The 21,506-nt window shown below is 37.1% G+C and overlaps 1 protein-coding gene across 1 annotated transcript in view; it reads left to right on the plus strand.

Moving 5' to 3' along the window:
* Positions 1-21,506, plus strand: part of EPB41L4A (erythrocyte membrane protein band 4.1 like 4A) — a 187,655-nt gene that overhangs the window by 69,855 nt on the left and 96,294 nt on the right. Inside the window, exons 4-9 of the mRNA XM_011989408.1 lie at positions 2,761-2,839; positions 11,835-11,932; positions 13,149-13,269; positions 15,596-15,683; positions 18,175-18,263; positions 18,861-18,924. Coding sequence (XP_011844798.1) covers positions 2,761-2,839; positions 11,835-11,932; positions 13,149-13,269; positions 15,596-15,683; positions 18,175-18,263; positions 18,861-18,924 — 539 coding nt within the window. The remainder of the gene's footprint in view (positions 1-2,760; positions 2,840-11,834; positions 11,933-13,148; positions 13,270-15,595; positions 15,684-18,174; positions 18,264-18,860; positions 18,925-21,506) is intronic.

Genomic DNA, 21,506 nt, shown 5'->3' on the forward strand with positions numbered 1-21,506 from the left:
TGAAATTGTTTGATAGTGAAGGAAAATGGCTATCAAATCTCTAATAGATTAGTCAGAAAGAGAATCTATAAAAACGACAGAACATTTGCTAGTTACCAGAATGCTTGTAGTTAATCTTGATTTATTTCTCCTTGAGTTAATGAGAAACTCCTTATCAAAGACCTCAAAATTAGTCTACATAAAAGATAGAGGATTCCTAGTTTTTGGCTTCTGTATTTTTTGCTAAAGTGAAACAATATTAACTTTACTTTACATAAGAGTTTCTTAAACGTTGAGTCCATGGCATGACGTGGATTCAAGACAATAATTTTGTAATTTGAATTATCAGCACCTTACTTTTTTGTAGTCTTAGAATAGGAAGCCAAAAAGTATCTGGCTGAACATATCCTTGTCCAAATGTTCATTTCTATAGCCTTTGATTGCTCTCTGAAACAATGATGCATATAAGAGTATTAACTTACGCTAAAGGTATTACTATTTTGTGTTTCCCTGAAAAGCTATATAGATAGAATAGTGCACCCCAAAGTGCTGAGCTCTAGATATTAGCAAACTTTTTTTTCTTCCCAGTAATTTTAGGCAAGTTGTTTAACTCCTTGGAGTTTCACATGCCTTGCATATGTTACCAAGTTGCTATTGTTGAGATTCAAATGTTTATGAAACATTGTTGTACATTATGAAATGTAACCAAATGGTAATGATGCCTTATATTTAGAACACAGCCATTTTATATGTGAATGGGAAATGAAAGGCTAGTTTGGGCCAGAAGAACTTAGAGAAAATTAGCCAAAACCAAATGTTTTTAATTGTGTACTTTTAACATTTTTGTTTAACTGTTCATATTGAATATTTGAAATGTGCAGGCTTGGTGAACAGGGTGTAATCTGTCATGTTCCAGAGAATAGAAGCAGCTCTGGGGCCTGAAGAAGGCCTCTTCTCTTTGTGTACCATCTCGACAGCATCTGTGCTCCTCCCCGCCCCCTAGGTACTAACCCCAGCTGCCTGCGGGCACAGACAGACCCATCTGCTCAGGAACACGGAGCTTGATTGACACAGACAGATAAGCTGAGGGTGGACTTCCTGGCTCTTCTAAATATTTAATAGTCTGTGCCTCCCTGACATCTATGTTCAGGGATAGAGGTGTATTTGTTAGAAATACAAACACAGTGGTTAAACAAACATAAAAATTAAACATAAGGAATCAACTCCAATAATAAGAAATTCTAGCTGTTTCTTTTAAAGTTTAGTTTTTAAAAAAGCTGTAGCATAAGGAGTGTCTTACACAGGAAGGCATAGATGAGGGGAGAGGCAGGATCCTCATCTTGATTGTCTTCCACATGCCAGGAACAGGGTTCCAGTGTGTTGCACACATAAGTATGTGTATGTAATATTAATAAATAGTAACATAGTTCATATGTTATAAATACATGATACCTTTATTCTTGTTCTGTTTAATTTCTTTTCCCCAGTTTCTAAATTTGTGACTTTATTCAGTTAAGAATAGCAAGGCTGGGGTTACTTTATGTCAGTTTAGACAGTATGGAAGACTTTTACTGAGATGCATGCTTCACATCTTTTCTTTTTAATGCATGGGAGAGCTTTTGTTGCAAAACAATTAACACCCATAACTACCAGTTGGTATACCAGGTAACAAATCCTTTTAAAAACAAAGTGTATTAGATCTAGTTACTGCACAGCTTGGAGATACGCAGTTTTGGAAACAGTACAGATTAGATTGATACCCTCAGAAATAAAAATATTTCCAAGTAAAAGCATAATATAATATGTTTGGCACCCAAGGGGTTTGTGTCTTCTTGCACAATATGAGTATGTATTTATTTTTTATTTGTCCATGTACAGATAATTCCAGGCTTTGTTTCTGATTTAAAACATAAAAAAGTTTGTAGGCATAGTTCTTCTTCGGTAAATGAATTAGATGAGAAAGGTTTTCTTAAATACGTGAGAACACATTTTTAGATTCAGAAGTATTTAAGAATGAAACAAATATTGTCCCTAATTTTATTATGTAGCCTCACTGATGACTTTTTTCCCGTAAAAAAAGGTAAGAGTTATCATAAGAAAATTCTAATGAGTTAGTTTAAGGATAGAACATTTCTAGCCCTTCTTCCCAGAGTTTGCCATTTAGTAATTTTTTTTTTTTTTTTTTTTTTTTTACTCTTCTAGGAAAAAAAAAAAAACAAAAAACCAAATATGATCCCTTTTTCACAAAAGGGAATTTAGATTGTTGGTCTTTTCCACATCAGCACATGCAGATGCCCTTCTATCTGTTTGAGCATTTGCATGGTGTATGTCCGGTGGCTGGGGCTGACTTAAATAGTCCACCTGCTCCTGAGCATTTAAATTGTTTTCAGCTTTTTGCAGATAGGTTTAAAAACTATTTTTTTAATGAAATGATAAGTGGGTTGTTTTTTAAACCATTTATTTTTTTTCTTTCTTCACTATGAAAAATTACATATATATTATAGAAAATGGGAAAAACATAAATAATAAAAATTGTCTATAACCTTACCAACCAGATATAAGAACCAGCAACATTCTGGTGTATTTGGCTGTGTCTTCTATCTGTGTGTGTATGTGTCAAGGTCCTACTGTCACAGTTCTGAACTTTGCTGTTTCTATCTTATGTTTTCTTGTTTCTTTAGACATTTTTGGAGTGTAATTGTAAATAGTCATATAAGATTATACTGTAACTTTGACTATTTTATGATTTTAGTGAAATTTAATTTCTATTTCTTATTTTAGCTGGACCTCCATATACTTTGTATTTTGGTATTAAATTCTATGCTGAAGATCCATGTAAACTTAAAGAAGAAATAACCAGGTATAGTATTGACTTTGTTTCTGAAGAGATACATGCATTGCATATACAAAAAGCTTTATTTAAAACATATTAAAATTGGGCTAAACATTTGGATGTGTGTCTACCTGCATTTTGTAATGCATCTCTTGTGAGGGTAAAATTTAAACTAGCATTGCATGAAGTTGATCAGTGTCTGACGATAGAGGTGTTTGAAAATGGCATGAACCTGGGTGACGTGATGATACATTTTGCGTCGGCTGTGATGAAATATTTCTATATCATTATTGTTAAGCATGCATTCAGCCTTTGTATTCATATGGAAGTCATTTGAACTGCCTAAAGGAAGGATATTTTGATGTTTGGTTTGTACTTCTAAATATACATTTGCGCAGCCAGTTATTTCTTTTTAATTGGTTGTAGCTTAAATATTAGCTTTCCAGGTGTTTCATTTATCTCTATAGGAAATGAGAAGATAATTGCTTTTAGTATTAAGAATGGAAACCAATGTTTTAATGCATTACTTCACCTTTGTCACCAAATATTTGATATGAGTAAGACAATTTCCTATCGATATTGATTAGGTTGTCAAAATAGTACATGTCAACAACTGAAAGGGCTTATGAAGAACAGACCAGTTATATTTTAACTTATTCCGCTGATGACCTAGCTGCATGTGGTAGCAAAAACAAAAGCATATTTCCTAACTTAACACTAAGTGGTCAGTTTTCCCAGTGAACCCATATTAGAGGCTCAAATAAAGCCTAATACCTCCTTTGAAAAAGTTGAAATCATGTCTTTCGTAGCCTACGGTTTTGTTTCTATTCCATGCTTTCATCTGTCTCAGACTTTCTTTTGTCTTTATTCTGGACTGCACACAGAAGAATGAGAAGAGGGTAGGCTAATTGGACCTTTTTCATCCCACTTTCAAGTGCCATATTTAGGCCTCATTTTTACTTTGTTTTATTTTATCCCTCAACTTAAGATATAATCTATTTGAACTGTAATGATTGATTGATGAAAATATTATATTTCATAACCTGTATTTAATTTTTTAAGAGATAAGGTCTTGCTGTATCACGCAGGCTAGAGTGTAGCAGTGTAATCATAGCTCACTGACCTCAAACTCCTGTGCTCACAGAATCCTCCCGCCTCAGCCTCAGGAGTAGCTGGGACTACAGGTGTGTGCCCCTACACCTAGCTAATACTTTTTGTTTTTTTGTCTTGTTATGTTGACCAGGCTGATCTTGAACTCCTGGCTTCTAGCAGTCCTCCTGCCTTAGCCTCCCAAAGTGCTGGGATTACCAGCATGAGTCACTGTGCCAGCCCAGACTTCATTTTTAGAACCAAGCAGATATCTGCATTCACATTGTTCATTATCACATTGTTAGTGAGCACTTTGAAAAGCAGACATGGCAGTTTAAGCTTTTGCAGAGCACATCTTTCTGGGGAAAGGGCCGTTAGGATGGAGAGGAAATGTTGAGGAGAGGGATGGTATTTTCATTAGAGTTTCAGGGGGAAGTTGAATTCAAGTACTGTAAAAAAAATACACTTATATCTGTAACTCATTAGGGAATTGCAAGGGCACAACATTTTTTAAAAAATAAAATGAAAGTCCTTCATAGTCAGGTTGTGAGTAATCTCTGCCTGTGCCTAAGTGTCCTCAGTTGTAAAACTGGAGATGTACCTGTTTCAAGGTTTTCTTAAGCATTAAATGGAATACTGTATATAAAGCTCTTATGATTGTCCGTGTCTCATACTATGTTTGATGAATGTTAATACTTATTTCATTCTATCCTTTTTCTAGATGTATGGTGGAATTACATCTTAAATAGGGGTTAGGTTCCAAAAATACTTGAGTTAATTTTAAGAAGGGATAAAAAAGATCATTGTTTTATAATGCATTACTTCACCTCTGTTCACCACACATATGAACAGAAATTTCCCAACAGAATCTATAGATGGATCATTAACAGAATACATGGATTTTTTGTATAATTTACAACCCACAATATTTTCAGTACAACCAGTTGTATTGAAAGTTTTAGACCAGCTTGTGTAGTTAAGAACACAATGACATAGCTGGCTTTTAGTGTCCATGATTTGTTGCCTAAAACATATGGTTGAATTTAGGTAAGTTAAATGTGCATTTAATACATTGATATACACATATTATTCATTTTATTATTGATTTACATGAATATATTACCATTAATGGACCTGAAAAAGAGGAGTCACATGAGATAATTTTGGCAAAAGCAAGAACTGAAACCAAAAAGCAAAATCTCCAGATACATGCTATTTAAGGAAGAACATACTTCTGCCAGCATTTTCAAGTTGAGTGTTTATCTTAATTTAGTTCTTTGGAAAATTGTGCCAGCCTACTCTGCATTGGCTGTTAGGTTGTCTGTAATTTTTTGATATGAATGATCATGCTATCATAAACATGCTTATACATAATCTTTTATGTGTATGTTTTTTTGACATGTTACTATTTCATACATATTGTATTGCCTCTTTCACCATCTAACCCAGCTTTTTTTTTTTTTTTTTGAGACGGAGTTTTACTCGTCGCCCAGGCTGGAGTTCAGTGGTGTGATCTCAGCTCACTGCAACCTCCACCTCCTGGGTTCAAACGATTCTCCTGCCTCAGCCTCCCGAGTAGCTGGGATTACAGGTGCCCACCACCATGCCCAGCTAATATTTTGTATTTTTAGTAGACACAGTGTTTTGCCATGTGGGGCAGGCTGGTCTCAAACTCCTGACCTCAGGTGATCTGCCCACTTCGGCCTCCCAAAGTGCTGTAACCCAGTCTTTTTACTGCTGCATTGTATTCCATAATTAACTGTATGTTTTGGCCATCCAGATTGTTTCCTTTTTTAAAAAAATTAGGGCTGGGCTCAGTGGCTCACGCTTGTAATCCCAGCACTTTAGGAGGCCAAGGCGGGCGGATCACGAGGTCAGGAATTCGAGACCAGCCTGGCCAACACAGTGAAACCCTGTCTCTACTAAAAAAAAATACAAAAATTAGCTGGGTGTGGTGGCGGACTCCTGTACTTCCAGCTACTCCTGCTCGGGAGGCTGAGGCAGGAGAATAGCTTGAACCAGGGAGGTGGAGGTTGCAGTGAGCCGAGATCGCGGCGCTGCACTCCAGCCTAGGTGACAGAGCTAGACTCTGTCTCAAAAAAAAAAAAAAAAAAAGAAAAAAAAAAAAAATACAGATAATGCTACAGGGAACTTCTCATGTATATACATGGTCATGCTATTAATATATGCAGTATTTCAGAAGGACACTGATGTAGGAAAAAAGATCTGGAATGAATGTGATAGAAAAATAAAGTTTCAGATTATGAAAAATGTAAGTTAATAGAATCATCAACTTGGAGTCCCCGCTTGTGTTCTAAGGTGTTTTCTGAAGTAAATGAAATTGGGGGGACTTTGAGGTCATATATTCTGAACTCCACCCTTGTAGAACATTTCTGACACATCAGCCAGCTTCTTATTAAGCTCTTTTAGGTAGGAAACCTACTTTTAAAAGCACTAAGAAATTCAATAAGAAATAATTCTCTGATGGTCTATACAGAATAAATCTGATCTCTCTTTTCTTTATTAGTACTGTAAATAATTCGTGTCCTCAGGAGATCTGTTAAACTGATTTTCAGTTCTAATTCAAAACGTGACATCCTTCCCTGTATTGTGTGTCCTTCATAGCTCTGTATCCTCCACAGATTTGATAAGTATAATACATATATTGGTTAGAAAGACAGGCTTGGGAGTCAGAAAGGCTGAGGTCTGCATCCTTGCTTTGTCATTCACTAGTTCTGTAATCCTGAGAAGATTGCATAGCCTTTTGTAAAGTCTCAGTTTTTTCATCCGTGCAATGGCATTATAGTGTTTCTTCAAAAACATGCTTGGAGGAATATGTAAGAGTGTACTGGCAAAGTACTTACCATAATGCAAAGATGTAAGTGTTCAATAATGATCAAGGTAGCTGACATGGAAATAATGATTATTGTTTTATATTTTCAAATTATTGATTAAAACATTAGGAAAAGACCAGCTTGGAGCCCTGAGATAGGTCTTCTTGCATGTTTAAGTCAATCCAGTAATCAGACCCTTCTTATTGTAGGTGTTGATTTAATTATGAATCATTTTACTATCCCCTGTAGCCTACATTTCTTGAATATGTATGTCAAGACAGAATGCACTTACACTTCATTCTGTAACTATCTGGAGTACCATGTTCCAGTGTGCTGAGTAAAAGGAGATTGAGTGGTGACCAGGGCAAGATCTGGTTTCAGTGTGCCTGAAGAGAGAATCTGTCAGTTGTCTTGCTGACAGCCCTATCTGAAATGCCATTGGAATTTCCCTGAACTTTTAAGGATCTTAAAACTCTTTCTAAAAAAAGAAAATAATGTTAGTTCCAAATGACTCATTCATAATACTTTTTAGAGTCTCAAAACGTGTTTGATTTTTTTTCTTAGTTTTTTAAATAATATTTCACAGTATTTTGTTGAGGATTGACATTAAGTTCTTGTCTTCTTTTTGCAACCCAGAATCTTCCCTTGGTGAAGATGGGTTTGTTTTATTTAGCTTCTTCATTTCCTGTGTGACCTTCAGTCCTATACTTACTTCCTGAGTCCCTGTCTCCTCCTTTCACTGAAGGTAATGGTCCTCATCTACCTCAGAGTTGAGGGTTACATTTTCTTATGGAAGCGAAAGGACTTTGTGAGCTTTAAAGGACTATCTAAATGTAAGGTGATGTTACTGCTATTTGTTTCCATATTTTCATCATTGGTTTTCAACTTTAGAGGTGAAAGAGTTATGATTTTTTTCTACTGTTTTTCTGCTAAGTCCTATGTGCCATTTTTCTGCATTATTTAATATCATGTTATGATTTAAATGTTTCCCTTTGACTCTCACATTTAAATTTTATCAAGACTGGTTAGATAAAATGCTGTGTTCCTGCTCTTTGTGGGATGAAGGTAACGATCATGCTCCTTATTACCTCTGTATAGGTTGGTAGTCTCCTCTAGGTTCTCCTATTTCACATTCAGCTATCACCTGAAATCAAACTCCTCCCTGTCCCTACCTCCTTCAGTTTTCTAAGCAGGGTCTCACATCATTAGAAGGTGCACTGTAGGATTCTTTGGTATGAGCATTCGTGACTGTTTTTGGCCAGGAATCTCACAGGAGCCTTCTGTTTTGAGCTTCTGTCTCTCTACCCCTTCTTTAAGAAAGTCCTTGTCTGTTCTTCTTGCCTCTAATTGCTAAACTGTTAATGGATCTCAACGACTTTTACATCCTTGGTATCAGTTTAGCTATTTTCAACACACATTAGATAAATAGAAAACTGTGAGGCCAATATTTCAGGCCTATCTCTTGTGTTGTACTGGTGGTGGTGGCGTGTTAAGTACAGATAGAGTGGAAGACAGAATGCTCCTCCCTACCTAGAAATCAGAGTCTCGGGGCAGTGCATATACATCGGTTTGTTAGTTTACAAAAGGAGGTAACCAGAAACTGTTTCATGAAGCCTCTGCTGTATACCACAATGTATTCTGGAAACTTCCTTGTTAAGTAGATATTTTTAGTTAGCATTTTTTCCCCAGTATGGTACAGTATAACTAGAGTCACAGTATAATTTATTGTCCAAACTTTGACACTTTAGAGAATGATGAAGTGGGTTATTAATAATTATATATTCATAATAGGCATAAATTAGTACTCTCCTAGGCAAACTGGCACATAGGTTCATCCTAATTAAAGCCAGAGATAAACAAGGACTCAAGCATTCAATCATAGCTTTAATCAGAATGACACAGAAGGAAAGACTCAGCAACTCTAACTTGCTCTAATTTAAATAAAATATTAAATTTACTATAAGCACCATAAAACATACAAAATAAGCAATATATAGTTAACTTGAAATAGGCCCTGAGATACTATAAAATGTTTAACATATGAAAATATGATTTTACTTTATCACAAATTTGCCTCATGACTCTAGTAAGATGCTAGATATAATAAAAATCAAGTTTTAAATTAAAAATAGTTTACCTTCAATTTTTGATTTTTTTTTTTTTTTTTTAATGCAGGGAGTGAAAGATCTGTGATATCTTTAAAGGGCAGGCTAACCAGGGAATTTTGAATAGATGTATTTTTTCTTTATGAATTTCTTAGAGACAGCAAATAATGTTCCCAGTTTTTAGAATTTTGTCTCTCTGTTTATCCATGTACCCAACTTGCAAATCAACAAGTATGTATTGAGCAGCTCCTATGCGCTGAGCCTGAGATACTAGGAATGCAGTTGCCAATGTGATGTGGCTCCTGTTTCTTTGTATCTGTTTGTCTGTGTTTCAGCTCTTTGTTTTCTACTGTGTATTTTTAATCTCTCTGTTCCTCTGTTCCTCTCCTTTTGTCTTTGAAGCAGATGTCTATCATTTCTGTATTTGGCAAAAGATTTGATTGTCTAGTCAGATGTTAAAGTCTTTTTTTTTTTTTTGAGAGAAGGTGTTACTCTGTTGCCCAGTCTGGAGTGCAGTGGTGCAGTTACGGCTCACTGCAACCTCAACCTTCTGGGCTCAGATGATCCTCCTGCCTCAGCCTCCCAAGTAGCTGTGACTGCATGCATGTACCCCCAAGCCTGGCTAATTTATTTTTTGTAGAGATAGGGGTCTCACTATGTTGCCCACGCTGTCTCAAACTTCTGGCCTCAAGCAATCCTCTTTCCACAGCCTCCCAAAGTACTGGGATTACAGGTGGGAACCACCATGCACAGTCTCAAAGTCTTAATAGAGAAAGAGACACTTGCATCTCTGACCCCCTTCTTTAAAAAATACACTTCAGGAAAAGAAATTTGAAGATGCCAATAGAGAAGGAGGAGGGTGTAGTGAAGTGCAAGTTTCCAGCAGCAAGCAGTGATAATTCTCACAGTTGTCTCTTTTGTTTATAAAGTTTGTTTGTTTGTTTGTTTTTTTGAGACAGAGTCTTGCTCTGTCACCCAGGCTGGGGTACCGTGGCGCAATCTCAGCTCATGGCAACCTCCACCTCCTGGGTTCAAGTGATTTCTCCTGCCTCAACGTCCCAAGTAGCTGGGACTACAGACATGCACCACCATTCCTAACTTTTGTATTTTTAGTAGAGAAAGGGTTTCACCATGTTGGCCTGGCTGGTCTTGAACTCCTGATCTCAGGTGATCCGCTTGCCTCAACCTCCCAAAGTACTGGGATTACAGGTGTGAGCCACCATGCCCACCCTTGTTTATAAGGTTTTGTATTTAAGTTCTCCTAATTTTACTTGACTCTACTTTTCTCTTCTCCAGGAGGAGCACAGATGATCATTATCAAACGGATTTAATAGCTCAGATGAACATTCAGGGAATTGAAAATAGTTAAATAGGGTTGGGAAAAGGTGTGCAAATTATGGAACAGGGTGGTCACTGATCAGTGGCAAGAAGTGGCCCCAGAATTAAGCAGAAGTAGGAAGTCAGTCTTACAAGCTATCTTAAGGAGCTTGAACTTTATCCTAAAGGCAAAGGGAAGTCTTTTGAGGTTTGTTTGTTTTTTTTTTCAACTGAAAGAGTGACATGATCCTATTTTCATCTTAAGAATCCTGCTTACCTCTTGAGAGGTTTGGAAGGAAAGTAAGTATGAGTGATGGCATAACAGTTAGGAGGAGGTTTTAGAAATTTAGGAGAGAGTGACCTGGTCTCGGGGATCGAGAGGAGTATAGATTTTAGAAACAGCATATTTGGTGATTGAATGTGGGTGCCAGAGATGATTACACATTGTTCCCAGGTTTATTTCTCTTGGACAGCTGAAGGTGGGGGTGCCACTTACTGAAATGGGCAGTGGGGAAACATGGGGCATTGAGCAAATTTTCTCTGAAACATGTGGTTGCAATCAAAGTTGATACCAATCTTTTTGAAATAATCAATGTGGTGTCTAATATCTAACACAAATGTAACATTTCCTCCCTAAGGGCTTTGGTTGTGAGCATTTGGAGAAGAGATATTTATCATAGCTGATTATTATAGTTCATTTCCTTTGTTTTTTTCTACCCTTCCCAATGACATCGAGTCACCTTATAAAACAGAAGTCACAAAAGGACAGGTTAAAGTGTGTGACAGTGTGTGTGCATGTGTGTAAGTGCTGGCATCCAAGGATGATGTGGATGGTTAGTTATGTTGGTTCGTAAACCTCTGGCCCCTCTCAGTCCACTGGCAGAATAGCTGAATAAGAAAACAAAACTAATCAAAGTTACATATCATCCTGATTGAGAGAGTTCTAGGGTCAGATTTCTTGGGTTCTAGCTCTAACTCTGCTGCTTAATTCGTTGTGAGGTCCTGGACAAGTTATTTCCCCTCTGAGTCTATCAGTTTTCTCATCTGCACAATGGAGACAATAATAGTACTGACTTCATTTTTAAAGTCTTAACCTAAGTTATTATACATAAATTACTTAGGATGAGTTCCCATGTAGTGTTAAGAACAGTGCATGGCATTGCTGTTATAACAGGTTTTCTTTTGGCAACTTGGAATGAGCAGATAATAGACAGAGTGTTATGTAATATAGGTTGGGTCTTTGTGATTTATTCCTCCCAGTAGGAGCGTGTTGTGGTGGCAGTGGCAGTAATGATAGCTTAAAAGAGCGTGGAGTTATCCTTTGCATTCACCCTGTGAGGTGGATGCTGTCAACGGTTCCAGTTTTGCAGGTGGGGAGGCTGGCTGTTGGAGAGGTTAGGCAGCAGCCCAAGGCTACAGGGGTAGTGAATGCCGGGGCTGGGAAGTAAGCCAAGCAGTTGAACTTGAAAGCCGCACTTTTTAGCCACAACCCTATATTGCCTCTGTAAGGTATGTTTGAGTAGTTCCTGTTCACTCAACAGCCCCCTCACACAAGAGTGGGGGGTGGCTTTATTTTAATTAAAGGTGATTGGTTGTTAACCTTGATTATCAGGGTCTAAAACATCAGCTTTGAGTACTGTAAGAGATCGTTAATCTCTCTTTTTGTTTCTCTTTTAGATATCAGTTTTTCTTGCAGGTGAAACAAGATGTCCTTCAGGGCCGCCTGCCCTGTCCCGTCAACATTGCCGCTCAGCTGGGAGCGTATGCCATCCAGTGTAGGTGCCACTTAAACATATTTGCCTCAGAAATGTCTGGAGAAAGTATTTGCATTTTTAAAAGCGAGTTTACATACTAAACTCTTATCCATGAAATTTTGCAAAAAAAAAAAAAAAAAGAATTTATTTGGAATTCAAGTTTTGTTCAGTGTTTCTTCGGAAGAGGTAAAAATGGAGCCAAGTACAAATCCCTTATGGTAGGCTGTATGGAGGTTTAGTCACTGGAATAGCATTGATTCTTGATTAGGTGGAGGGTCTAACAATCTGTTCTATCTACATCTCGTCTGAGTTCATTGATTCTCCTCCCCACACCCTCACCCAAGCTTCTATGTGTCAGAGATCCCATTGCTCCTGCACTGCTGTTGTGAAGAGTCTGCATGGCCAGGTGCCATCACTAGGTTCAGCGTGTGGCATGGGTGTTGAGCTCGGTGCTCTGCAGCTCTTCATGTTAATATGGTGGCTGTGTGGGGTGGCTTCAGCATGCATTGTCATTTTGGAGACAGAGGCTGAGACTACTTCCAGTAACAAGTGGACACCTTCTAAGAATCAAGCTAGATGTGGGGAAAGTAAGATAGCATGGTCCTTGCCCTTGTGACACTTGCAGACTAAAAATAATCTAGAAGAAATATGCTAGGAAAAATGTCATATAGATGAACTGGATTGGGGCTGCAAGGTAGATTAACATAGGGAGAAGCATTTGTATAGGAGTAATATAGAGGGCTGTCTGCTATCATTTTGCTTCTTTGTGTAAATTGTAATGGGATATGTACAGCATTGTATTGCATTCCCATGATCATTATTTCAGGCAAAGATGTATTGAATCACATGTACTATTTCTTGGTGTCATTATCTGAGAGGATATATTGAGGTCATGAGTGTTTTTCACTTCCAGCATTTCTAGTGTTTGTACTTGAAATGCTGTTTACAACATTTTACTTCACATACATTGTTAAGAGTAATTGAAGTAAAAACGGTGATATAATTATAGTCTTTGGGAATGCAAAAATATAGAACTTCTGTTTTTAAGTCCAGAATTTGTTGCTACCATCCATATATGCTCATCAGAGTTGTATTAGTAAAATTATTTAGTTGTCTTATATGTGAATTTTAATAAGACATTTGAAAACATGTTTAAGCATGTTAGGAATATTTTATTTCTGTATTTTAAGGACTATTTTTCTGAAATGGAAAAATCTATGATATCTTTCTTTCTTAGCGGAGCTTGGAGATTATGACCCATATAAACATACTACAGGATATGTATCTGAGTACCGGTTTGTTCCTGACCAGAAGGAAGAACTTGAAGAAGCCATAGAAAGGATTCATAAAACTCTAATGTAAGAATCATGACACTGTGTCTTATGCATCATCCATCAGTCATCATCTTCTGATATTCATAAGAAAAGTTTCTAGAATGATAAATTCTTCACCTGTGCATTTAATATTCTAATACTCCTCTTTGTATAGTTTAACTACTTTTAACTCTAAAATGCTCACTGAAAACTTCAGTAATTTAAAAAGTGTAAAGGAGAAAGTAATTTCAATATGTAAAGTTACCATGTTTTTGGTCAATGGCCTTTCAGACATCTCTTTCTATGTACAATTTCCCGTAGAGAAAATCTGTCGTACATAGGTTCATGTATTTATATTACATAGTGGAATCATTCTGTAAATACTAGATTTTGCAGTCTTTTTTTTTTTCGGTCACCAGGATCTTGTGAAATTAATCTTTCAGCTATAAATATAATTTTTAATCACAACAATTTTTAACCATAAATGCATTAATATATTCTTCAATGTTTCCTCTGTCTGAAGTATCCCAGTTCTTCACAGTTATAAGCCAAGTCCTGTTCAGGCCATAGCAATGAGTCTGGAAATAGTGATGATGCCAGTGTGGAACCTTTGAGGGTATTGTGTTAACACCACATGCATTTCCGAGAGTAGACACGTTCCCCTAGTAGGATTTTCAATTCATGGCCTATAGCATTGAATTTATAATTTCATTATAGTTATTTTGGTTAAATTCTTTACACCACATTGCTTTATTCCCTGTTATGTAACACTCCCTCTTGAATATGCTTGGTTTCAGATCTATTATAGTTAAGGAAAAAAAAAATGGCTGGGCATGGTGGCTCACACCTGTAATCCCGGCACTTTGGGAGGCTGAGGCAGGTAGATCACCTCGGGTCAGGAGTTTGAGAACAGCCTGGCCAAAATGGTGAAACCCTGTCTCTACTAAAAATACAAAAATTAGCTGGGCGTGGTGGCATGTGCCTGTAATCCCAGTTACTTGGGAGGCTGAGGCTGGAGAATCACTTGAACCCTGGGAGGTGGAGGTTGCAGTGAGTCGAGATTGCGCTATTGCACTCCAGCCTGGGTAACAAGAGCAAAACTCCATCTCAGAAAAAAAAAAAAAAAGAAAGAAAGAAAAAATGTAGAATTAATCTGGTCACAAAAAAATGTTTGCCTAAAGGATCTGTTTCAGTGAGTGTAGAAGCAGAAGTCAGCTGCTGAATTGCAATCAGAGAAAGAGGGCCTCTATGTTGTATTAGCATGCACTAGAAGGCTCTCCAACCTGATTGCAGAGTCCTTCATTTTCAGATTTTGCTGAAGTAGATGCTCAGAGAGTGCTTGTTATAATGTTAGGAAGGGCAGTGTGTTTGGCACATTCTGAGAGTACTGATCTACTAGGGGTTTCAAAGCACAGTTATATACTGAAATTATCAAGGAGCTTTGGGTAAAGGCTCTCATGTGTTTTACATGATAGTGTTGACAATGTGACTGTTATTTCTAAGAATAAAGCTTGATCAAAGTGTGGTGTGTCTAATTTGATGAACATTCTTCTTGGATTTCGAAAGTATGGTATGTTGGTGGTTTTCCAGTGCATTGTGGCTGAAATGAAATATGTCACTGCAGGATTTCTTAATTTTTAAGATTCGACCTCCTTTGATTATCTATTAAAATCTCAATCTCTCTGTCTCTCTCTGTCTCTGTCTCACACACACACACTCGCTTGCACATGCATGTTTAACTCTTCTGTGCAGATTTCAGGCTGATGTTCACGCTCATCAGAAATGAATGCTGTTTTCTTTATATTACCACCAATGAAGATTTTGGGAAGAATTCTGTACTCTGTATTAAGAAAATGACAAGCATTTTTACAATCTCTGTATGTTAATCAATGTATTTTCAAACTACACATGTGCTCAGGAGATCTTGATATGACCCCAGTTGGGTGGTGGCGGCCCCATTCTCTTCCTCCTACCGACCACTGCTCTAGTTCCCTTTGCTTTGGATGGAGAACTGCTGCTGCACAGAGACATTTTACCGTTTGTGAAGGGGATGCTGTTTCATTTGAGTGCTTATATTCTCAATAACCTCTTTAGGGGTTTCTGATGAGAATTTTTAATATATGCTGGGACATTGGGGATAGGCTATAATGAGCCAGAATGGATTTGGTAAATGAAATTAATGTAAGTATCACTTCAGAGTATAAAATTTTGTCACCAAGAAGCAAAGGCCTTCTTGAAATACAAGGACTTATGTTTGCATTAGTAAAAAGTATTATTTGTTTTCCCAGTGAATACAGTGAAGATAGTTTGCATCCCTGTAAGTGCAGTAGCTGCTATAAAATAAGGCTCTTTGTTTTTGTGCTGGGTATAGGGGTCAGGCTCCTTCTGAGGCTGAGCTGAATTACTTGAGGACTGCCAAATCCCTGGAGATGTATGGCGTTGACCTCCATCCCGTCTATGTGAGTAACATAACACAAAATATTTTAAGCTGATGACATTTTTCTTAAAAAGTCACTGAGACTCCCAAAGGAAAGTTGCAGTTCTGTTGTTTAGCAAGCAGATGATACTTTTTTATCTATGTTTTTCTAACACAAAGCAGCTCTTGTGTGGATTAAACCCTAATGAGTTTTGCATAAAAATCTGTGATTATATTTCCATGTGTAGAAAACAATTAAGTGGGCTTGAAAACACAATCTGGATAACATATCCAAAGGGCTTAGCTAAACATCAAAACAATATAAAAGTGATGCATAGGCCGGGTGCGGTGGCTCACACCTGTAGTCCCAGCACTTGGGGAGACCGAGGTGAGCGGATCACCTGAGGTCAGCAGTTTGAGACCAGCCTGGTCAACATGGCAAAACGCTGTCTCTACTAAAAATACAAAAATTAGCTGGCGTGGTCGCGGGTGCCTGTAATCCCAGCTACTCGGGAGGCTGAGACAGGAGAATGGCTTGAACCTGGGAAGCAGAGACTGCAGTGAGCTGAGATCGTGCCCCTGCACTCCAGCCTGGCAACAGAGCAAGACTCCATCTCAAACAAACAAACAAACAAAAAGGTGTATAATTGACTGTATTAGACAGAAAACAGGAGGACTTTTCAAAAAATAGATTTTATGGCAGCAAAACATAAATACAGTCACTTGCCAGGTAAAGTAGGCATTAGGCAATAGGCCAGTCGCAACTACTGCTGATTCTGTTAATACGAGGGTTACCACTTACTATAGGTATCATTGCATAAGTAGAAATATTTTTGCAGATTTTTTTCAGTGGTTTATGAAAACTTGCTGAATAGTAGTCAGTGAGCAATTACCCTGAATCTACACTGAGTGTTCTGGATCTGGGTTTTAACCTTTGAGCTACTTCTTTTAGGCTACCAAATGATTATTCTATGCCAATGAGATTAGAATGCCTTTGTCTTTGAATTAAGAGGAGTGTCAGTAGCAGTAGTTAAATTTTATTTGAGAAAATGAGCCAGGTACTTTATTCTTTATAGGAAATGAATTGCTGAAGAGTATTTATAGACTGATTTTTTTAAAATCAATTGGATTATGGAACTCAGTTTTTAAAGAACCCTAATAAAAGTTTCTCTAGTGCAAATAACACTCATGCATTCATTTTGTGCATGTCTTTTGCTCATTAGCATTTCCTCCAAGAAGAAACAATCTCTTATTATTTTTACAGTTAGAAGCACTCCTGTTTAATGTGGCAATAAAAGCTATAGATTTGGGGGAAGAAGTAGTTCCCTGATATATTATATTCCAATTTCGTTAGGTCATTAAATGCTTCATAGCACTGTCCTTATACTGCTAAAACTATAGAATCATTATTGTTTTCCCTTCCCTCCCTTTAGCTACATTAATCTTGTTAGGTTTTTCAGTTTTTAAAAGAAAACATTCTATAGGAAATTTATAAAGAGAGTCTTCTGTGAAATACTTCTACATTTGTATAATGTTTTCCTAATTAGAAATCACCTTTGTTGATGGTAGAAATTTATGGCAAATTAGCTAGATTTATTAGATTCTTCAGTGGATTCCTTTAAGATTTGAATTTTAAGAACTGAAAAGTGGGCATCGACAAGTATTCTTCCAAATGTGTTGCTTTATGTTCTTTGTGAATATAATTTTGCAGGTTACCGTTTATCTTAGAGTAGAAATAATATTATCACAAACAGTTCTGTGCATGTCGTTGGTACCCACTCTGTGACTGTTTCATTTTAAAATCCTATTTTAAAATTTGGATTTATTATTGCCTGAAAATAAGGGTTCTCTAGTCTTTACCAGAAGAGATTATACTTTTACATTTTTGAGCAGTCTTAAAGTTATAGGTGGAAGTAGGAAGAAACATGATGGAGACTTCAGAAAATTCAAATGTGTGTCTGCTAGTGACTGCCTAAACTTTCTAGAGAGAATTGGGGTGGGAACGAAGTGGGTTTCATGATTGTCCACATCAGAGATAAATCAAGCCATTTTGAAAGCACCCTTGATAGAAGCCAGTGGTTCTCAATCTTTGACTGCACAGGAGTATCACCTGGGAGTCCTGTGTTTTTTTCTGCTACTTTGGCCTCTTCATTAGAGATTCTGATTTAACTGTTTCTGGTAGTGCCCAGGCATCAGCATTTTAAGCTGCAGAGTGATTCCAGTTAATATGCTGCTAGTGTTGAACACCACTGTGTAAGGAAAGTTGGGTAAGTCCCATTGGCCTGACTGGTAGTCCAGGCTCATTTTAATGAACTGAAGTAGCAAGTATGAAGAACACTAACAAAGTTTCTTTTAAAACTTTGAAAAAATAAGCAACAAGTTAGCTACTATCATAGTGTATCTAGCTTTCTAGGCTGATGTCTTTCAAAAATTAAATCCAATACTATAACAAATTATATTTGTATGGTCAATTATAGTTTGACAAAGAGATTTTATGTGAATATGTGATTATAGGCATATGTTTGCTTTTGCAGGGAGAAAACAAGTCTGAGTATTTCTTAGGATTAACTCCAGTTGGTGTTGTTGTCTACAAGAATAAAAAGCAAGTGGGGAAGTATTTCTGGTAGGTATGGCTTGAGAACAGAGTTGGCATTCTATGTTTTGGGCTTATGGGACTCCTTTGTCAGTGAAAGAGTTGGGGAAAAGAAACAGGTATTTTTCCAGTGGTTGGTAAATAAATGAGTGAAATTGGATGTGAGTTTTCTCCTATTGCACCTCAGTATATGTTTTCTCTGTAAATTTCAGACACTGTGATTCTAGACTCTCTTTTCCATGGGAACTATGTGTAGTAGGATTTCTCACCCATTTCAGTATGTGCTGATGGGCTGTGGATCCAGGACTATTCTGACTTTTAGCTCCAAATGGGGATGATATGGAGACATTGGGAAGCCTGTGACCCTGCACTGCGTTTGGGAAGGCGGCACTGCCACAATCTGGGGATTCCAAGGTCATTGTGCATTTAGTGGAAAAGCATAGGACAATGAGAATGGAGTTTGCATTAGGGTTTATGGGGAACTCTCTCTGTCCCTGTATGTACTGGGTATGGAGCAGTATATCAAGGAGCCAGTATTCAGCAGTCTTTTTCCACTGGACACTTCCCTGATTTTCTGAAAGGTTAATACTTAAAAACAGCAACAACAACATCTGCTTTGTTTTTTAGGCCTCGGATTACAAAGGTTCACTTCAAGGAGACTCAGTTTGAACTCAGAGTACTGGGAAAAGATGTAAGTTTCCAAGCCCTTAGCTTAAATTAGAAGGGGGATGTCTTCTGTGTTCATTTATAGCTTAAAAGACATTGTGAAGAAATATTTTCTTCAGCTGCTTCCACATGGAGCCAGGTTAATTAACTCACATCACAACTTCTCAAGGAAGGAAAGGGAAGTGAATAGAAATGAATGAGAGAGTAATGGAGAAATGGGCATTTTAGATTTAGCAAAGGAAAGCAAAATCTTTCTAAGGCAGAGGAGAGAATAGGAGGTGATCATTGTTATTAGTGTAATTTTCTTTCCAGTACTCTCTGTGAGGGTAGAAGGTAGAAGTTATAATCAGAAGGGTATAGCCTGCATTAAGGACTGCCAAAATGTGTTCTAATTTTGCTGTAATGTAAATTAAACAACGTTTTGGGAGTCTCACTTCTGCTCTTTCCCTCATTGAGTGTGATAGACAAACCAGATGGAAATTCTGGATGCTTTCAAGGGAGAATGTAAAAATGCCGGCCTTTGCTTTGCAACTTGGCAGTGTCCTCTGGGAGTATTTGGGTAATGGGCACAAAACTTGTCAGTGCCTGGATGTGCTTTCATGCCTTGACGGGTATATTTGAGAAAAATGGTCGAAAGAAGGCAAGGATGTGAAAGCTTCCTTTTGATCTACCTGTGAAAATAATGCTTCCTTGAAATGCTACTACTGTAAGCCATATATTATGGGATACATGAGTGAAAATATGATGTTCAATCCATTTTTATGGGATACATGAGTGAAAAACAGGATATAGGAGAATCTACCCTTCTGTCTCTTTGATACTAACTTTGTGCAGAACAAAAACTAAGTGGAGTTTTTAAATTGATTTTCTTGATTAAAGAAAAGTAAATTGGTGCTTAAGCATGCACACATTGAGACAGGAATAGTAGAGCTGCAGCTACATTTGGGCATGGTATTTGGCAGAGTGCCTCACATGTAGTAGGTACTTCAGAAGTATCTGTTGAATGATCATTGAACTGATGCACTGAGATACTGTGTGCTGCCAGATCAGAAAACCTGGTGCTACTCTTTGTTCTCCTAATAGGAAAAAAACATTATTTCATCCTGAACTATATGGCATGCTGCCATTTACTGATACAATTAAAATTGGATTTTGAAATTAGTTTTAACAACTTGTAAGGAAGTGAAATTCCAGATTTTTGAAGAAATGATAGTACAGAAGCCGTATAGTTGTCTTATGGTCTAGTTTGGAGGAAATCCAATGTGTTCTTCAGCTCCTGATTAGACATCTCAATTTTAAAAGATGTGCATTATAATGTAAGACTGAATTAAAATCATTCAAAAAGTAGAGTAGCTAATTAGGAGGGTTTTGTAGTTTTCTCCATATGTTGCCATTCATTGCGTTCACATGAATAATAATTCATCTAAATAATAATGATGCAAGGAATAAGCTCTGTTAAATATATTTGAATATAATGTTTCAAGTTTTTTTTAGCAGAATATGATAATCAAAAGACTTTTATGGAAACATTACTATTATTCAAAGTATTCTTTCCTTATAAGCTATTTTTGTGAGTGAGGTCCTCTGGTGAATGACTTTCATGTTATTATTACAGTGCCTTAAAATATATGTCTACTACTGTCTCAGGATAAATATTTGGCAAAGTCCCAGCCAACCTGAACTTCCATCTTCTTGGACTTCTTCATGATTAGGCAAAAACAACAGCAACGAAATTGATATCATCGTGTTATTTTTCAAATGACAGTGTCCATCGAATGACCCTGTTTCCTGCGTACTCAGCTCAGGTGTCTCCCATCCCCACCTCATTCCTTCCCCAGCTTTGAGATGAAATGGATGTCTGGGGAGACCCAAGGCACTGCACACTTCTAGGTCATTAAGCTCAATGTCAGTATCTTTAATAAGGTGACAAAGCAGGTCACATAACTCAGAGACTTGAATTAAAGGGTTTTTTAAATTGCTATTAAGTATCACATTAATTTAGTCAAAGCATTCTATTTCCTAAGTATTCTTGCTTGTGGGTCTTTTCTCTTTCTCCACCAGGGTACCTCTCTGTGAGGCAGTGATTTACATAATGGTTGAATTAGGTTGATTATTATGGAGGCCTAACCGTACTCACAAATTGAATTTAAAAGCCCCTTAAAACCCATCACTTGGAACAGTAATCACATTCAGCATGAAGAATGGTTGAAATGCTTATTCTGCTGGTTTGCTGGTCTGGTCAGACTTAGTATGGTCATTAGCATTTAGGCCAAATTCAGAGATACTTTCATGCATTAAGCTTCCAAATAAGTAGCGTTATTTACATAATTTTGTACAAGAAACTAAACTTTTAGTATAAAGATCGTACATGTTCACTATAGAAAATCCAGAAAATACCCTGCAAAGGAGAAAACTAAAATTACTCATTATGATTATTAATATTTTGATACAGTTGCTTCTAGATTTCACCCTATCAGTGTGAATGTGTATGTACATAAATGTAGATTATCTCCTATGTGGTTTTGTGCCTGCTTTTGTATTTTATATTGTATCATACGAATTTTCCCTTTTTTGTTAAGTTTATTCATATGTTCCTGCATGGTGTTT

The sequence above is a fragment of the Mandrillus leucophaeus genome, unplaced genomic scaffold, assembly GCF_000951045.1.
Source record: "Mandrillus leucophaeus isolate KB7577 unplaced genomic scaffold, Mleu.le_1.0 Scaffold352, whole genome shotgun sequence".
Lineage (NCBI taxonomy): Eukaryota > Metazoa > Chordata > Mammalia > Primates > Cercopithecidae > Mandrillus > Mandrillus leucophaeus.